The sequence below is a fragment of the Bacillus rossius genome, chromosome 1 (genome assembly GCF_032445375.1).
Source record: "Bacillus rossius redtenbacheri isolate Brsri chromosome 1, Brsri_v3, whole genome shotgun sequence".
NCBI lineage: Eukaryota > Metazoa > Arthropoda > Insecta > Phasmatodea > Bacillidae > Bacillus > Bacillus rossius.
The window spans coordinates 166636770-166641879 of NC_086330.1; the positions used below are offsets into that span (position 1 = coordinate 166636770).

The following is a 5110-nucleotide window of genomic DNA, read 5'->3' on the forward strand; positions in this document are numbered from 1 at the left end:
TTATTCGTATGGCACAGTTCTTGCTTTTCTTTGTTAAATAAATGTTATTTGAAACAATTAACGTTGTTACTCATGTGGAGTGACAAGAAATGAATCATTATGTAGGGACAGAACGACAAAAAAAAAATTATATGCCTTAACAAAGTAAATCAAGTTTTACTACTTACGTTTAAAAGAAAATCAAACGTGAAATACCATTACATAGATACCTACATACCACAATTGCGTTGTCATATTATATCCAGGAATTCACAAAGAAATATTAAATATAGTCATTAGTTATAAATATAAAAACACTGCTTGATATTTAAAACAAATAAAAAATTGTTGTACACTGCAACCATGCTAAAAACTTCAACAACTTAAATATGAGAAGGTCCTGGGAGGTATGACTGGTTGTTGTGAATTGGTAATTGTGTATAGTGACCGTCCTCCCCGTACACGTATCCTGTTAGCCCACCTTGATTAGTCTGTGTGCCTTCTATTTTATCTAACTCTTCAATAATCACACTTTGAATTCTGTTACGCACACGCAATTTTTGTCGCGAGGTGAAGTTATTCATATGTGGAATAATGCTCATACAAAAATGGTAGTCATCATTTTTCTCTTGCTCGTTTTCCTTTCGTAGGAATTCCAGTTTTTTCTCCTCTATTTGTAAGAGCTTCTGCGTGGTCACGTCCTGTGAATTGTCTCTTTTCCTTTTTCGAACAAGCTCATGAGTATCTGGTGTCCGAACTAACGTGTTTGGAGGTGTTTGCGGTCGATCTACTGTTCTTTCACTTGCAAACCGTACTTGTGTCTCCTGTCCTCCCTCATCATCACTGTTTCCTGCTGTATCATGGATTTCAGAAGCTGTCATTTCTTGCAAATTACCGCTCATCTGTGCTGGAGTCATCTGATCCCGTAAGAAGTGCAACAATGGAAAAAATGGCCAGTCACTTTCCTGTTGGGTAGCCCCATCAGCACCTGACTTCTTATCTCTTATTTTTCTCAGCTCCTTCCTGAATCGGTCTTTCAAATTCTTCCATTTCTTACGCAATTCTTCTGCTGTAACCAAAAAAAAAGAAAGTATGAGACGAATAAATATATTTCTGTTGCAATAATTTTCACATTTACATTACATGCAGCCAAAACATATAGTTGAGATAATTTATTTTTCAATGGCAGTGCATATGATAAGCATAATCTGTAACAATGTAAAATGTCAAAATTGTCTAAAATGGTTGATTTCTTACAGGTTCTTAGCAACCGGCGCTTCTTTCAGATCACTCGGATTTTCATTTCGAATGGGAGCCTCAACAGTAAGATGTATAGTTATAGACACATGCAAAGCTATCTGGCTTCAGTTGTTTCCGATTCACATGCCTGTACCCACACAAGAACGATTGAATGCCAGCAAAAGAGCTTTTTGGAACCGCTGGAATTTTCCTAATTGTGTAGCTGCAATTGACGGTAAGCATTGTATGGTGAAATGTCCACCACATAGTGGTTCACTTTATTACAACTACAAACATTTTTTTTCAATTGTACTGCAAGGATTAGCTGATGCAGACTACAGATTCATATCTATTGAAGTAGGAGGAAGAGGAAATCAAAGCGACGGGGGTACATTTTCAGGATCAGCATTGTACCAGCGCCTGGAAAGCAATACATTCAACATGCCTCCCGATGAAGAACTTCCAAACTCAAATGTGAAACTGCCTGTGGTTTTGATTGGAGATGAAGCGTACCCTCTAAAACCCTACCTTTTACGCCCATTTCCCCGAACTCATCTTGGCCCTGCTGAAAATATGTTTAATTATCGTCTGTCTCAAGCGAGAAGATGTGTTGAGTGTGCGTTTGGCTTATTGTATGCCAAATGGAGAGTGTTAAGTAAGGCAATCGAAACGAACGTAGAAACAGCTATTGACATTATTAAGTGTATTTGTGTACTTCACAATGTTGTGAGAGAAAGAGACGGCGAAAATGATCCTACTTTCAAGGAAGTTAGTCAATTTTCAATCCAGGAAGAAGATAACGGAAGAGAGAGAAGAAACAGAAGAAATAACAGAGCAACCCGACGTTCACTTTACATTCGCGAAGTGTTTAAAGATTACATCATGTCACATAGGCTCTTATAAAATAATTCAACAAAGTACAATGTACAGTGCACGAATCATTCGTTATATTTATCTGGAATGTCATAAAATGCCCTGTATACTCGAGGTATCTATATACAATATATAATACGTAGGTTGACTATAGGTAGCCTACATACACCTAGATTAATATTTGTGTCGAAATATGCTAGGCAATTACAAAAAATATGCTGTTAACAAACAATGTTAAAAAGTGTTGTAAACAATCTACATAGGGGTAGGCTAACTAATAACTCATTGAATAACATTTAATGTTTTTTTATTAACATATTTTTTTTCCACTTGGAAAACTTTTCATGTACGTTTCCGCAGCCATTAGTACATAAATAAGAAGGAATTGCTGTCTTGCCTACAACTAAATGTATGCAACCATGTATCTTATATGTTAACTCAGTGTAATGCTTAAAGGCAAACATTTAGAATATATTCAGTCAAAAAAGGCAATAATACTTTTAATTTACTCGTGGAAAATGGCAATGGTTTGCACACAAACGTATGCGTTTCACTCACTGCACAATAATGAATTGTTGCGGAAGAGTAAAATCTTTTTGACATAATTTTTATCTAAGCAGTGCATTTATAATGTGAACGTACTTACATATGCCTAATATTAACTAATTACAAAGAAACCGTTTATTTATTATGTAATGTTTAGTGCAGATAGGTATACATAAAAAATTATTCAAATATTACGACTTTCAAGCTTACACAAAATATGATTGCAGTGTACTTACTATCAGACTCCAAAGCTGATGCAACTTCTCCCCACAATTTATCTATCACACCTCGATTGTGATGCTGGCAATTTTTCACTTGCCACAAAGGCTTTCTGGCGAACACTTCAACAATTAGCTGCTCTACATCCATCGCTCTGCCGCTCCTGCCGCTCGCAAGAAACAAAATGATTTGTTTCTTCAACTGCCGCTACGCACCGCTCCGCTCCGCGCCGCCACGCTCCGCTGCCTGTATGATAATACTCATGCTAATACGACAGTTTGTTTTCAAAGCGGCAGTCGCTCCGCGTCGCGCCGCGCCGCGCCGCTGTATGTGTGTTTCTACCCTTAGATGGTTGTGACCTTGACCTTTGACCTTGACCTTGACCCCGGCGGCCATTTTGGATCCGCCATCTTGGATCCGCCATCTTGGATGACGTCATTGTGTGTTCTCGAAAATTCTGGCGATGTGTTTTCCGCCATATTGGATGATGACGTCACCGTTGCAATTTTCGTTACGGCCGCCATCTTTAACTTTTTTATTTATTATCCGATTTTAATCAAATTTGTTTTAAAAATTATAAAAAAATTAAATAATAAAATTTTAATAAAAGATTTTTAACAAATATACTTTTAAGACACGGAGTTCGGAGTCCTCGGTTCGAACCCGACGAGTGCAAAAAAAAATTAAAAATGGCGACCGATCCTTCCCCCTAGGTGACTGCAGGCAGACTGACTCCCACCACTTTTTTTCAAAGCATATATATCGTCACCTAGTATGATGTCATGTCCGCCATCTTGTCTTCGATGCTGGAAGCCATCATCATTGTATCGTCGGCTAGAGTGCGCTGACGCCATGTTAGTTTAACTCTTACCCGCTATAGTTCAGTAATCATTTATTACTAAGGTGCCCCGCCATCTTGAAATTTGGCCGCCATCTTGAAAATCCGTAATTATTTAGCTATAAATTCGGGAAAAGTTCCAAAATTCATTAAATAAATCACTCATTAATTTACATATTAATTCGATGGATTCCTGTCCTCGGTTCGATACCCGATCGATACAATAATGTTTAATTTTATGTAAAAAATAGTAATTTCAATAAACCATGTTCAACATTAGTAAAGAGACTCTAAATCCTCTACGACCATCATCCTATCAGACATCAAGACCAACATATTGGAAATTCGTTATTTTAATGCTAGAGATTCGGGAAAAAGTTCAAAATTCATTAAATAAATTTGTAATCTATATACTGACTGATTGGATCGACTAAGCTCCTTGGTTCGGTCCCTGGATGATACAAAACAACTTTAAATTTAAAAAAGTACCACTAATGTGTAAGGTTTGAGAAAATAAAAACACCCCAAGTTCTATTAAAAAAAAATTATTACATACATACTACACTACTACAAGTGCAAAAAAAATACACAGACAAATTACTAAAGCCTTGTGGATTTCTCGATTGAAACAGTCTTCTTACTATACAGACTAAGTCCTTTACATGACTTTAAATGTCTATTCAGTTTATCAGGTCGACATATTGGTACACCACAATTTGCACACAAAGCAGAATTATCGACTTCATTAAAAGGACAGTGATATATTTCGTGTCGTTGTGCACTTTGAATATTTGCCAATGTTTTGTTACAAAATATACAGCTTGATTCCGATGAATGTACAGCCAGTCTATCACAATTCCTGAGGTGCCGTTTTAATCTTCCATATTGTACAAACTTGCTTAAACATCTGTTGCACTGATATTTAATGCGTTCAGAGTTATCACTACAATTGTGTATTACATAATCACGTAATTTCAAGTTTTTGATCTTCTCGCAGTACGTGCAGCCGGATGATGGAACACCGTTGGATGCACCTTCCTTCATCAATGCCACTGGAACTGTTGACAACCATTGTAACACTGCTGACATGTTAACTTCTGAAGCCGTTGAGGTCTGCTCTGCAGAAGATGTTGCACGCGTCGAAATCTCCCGCTGTGCTGAGAGAGCAGGTGTAGCTGTAGACATCGTTGTCATCGGGCTCTGCACTGATGATGGTAGACCTTCGATCCAGGTTGGTGTTGATACTGGTAATGATGCCATCGAGTTCTCAAGAATAGATAGATACTGGTCCATTATGTTATACAAGTCTAACTATCCAAACCGTTCATCACCGCAGCCAGAGTTGTGCTGAAGTCCATATCACCTGGGGTCTCACTTATATAGTCTCATTAGCCGGTACAACACATGAGTCAAATC

General features: G+C 37.5%; 1 protein-coding gene across 1 annotated transcript; it reads right to left on the reverse strand.

The window, feature by feature from the left end:
- Window positions 1-362: 362 nt before the first annotated feature.
- On the reverse strand, window positions 363-3183 carry LOC134538878 (uncharacterized). The gene is made up of 2 exons (XM_063380508.1): window positions 2874-3183; window positions 363-1048 (listed from the first exon to the last, which is right to left on the reverse strand). The coding sequence occupies exons 1-2, from the start codon at window positions 3004-3006 to the stop codon at window positions 363-365; spliced, it is 819 nt and encodes a 272-aa protein (XP_063236578.1). The 5' UTR covers window positions 3007-3183.
- Between the last annotated feature and the right edge of the window lie 1927 nt (window positions 3184-5110).

Excerpts from the sequence above, each read along its gene's own strand:
- LOC134538878 (XM_063380508.1), bottom strand. The coding sequence starts at position 3,006 with ATGGATGTAGAGCAGCTAATTGTTGAAGTGTTCGCCAGAAAGCCTTTG. Across the intron at positions 1,049-2,873 it reads ATCAGCTTTGGAGTCTGATA|CAGAAGAATTGCGTAAGAAA; the intron begins GTAAGTACACTG and ends TTTTGGTTACAG.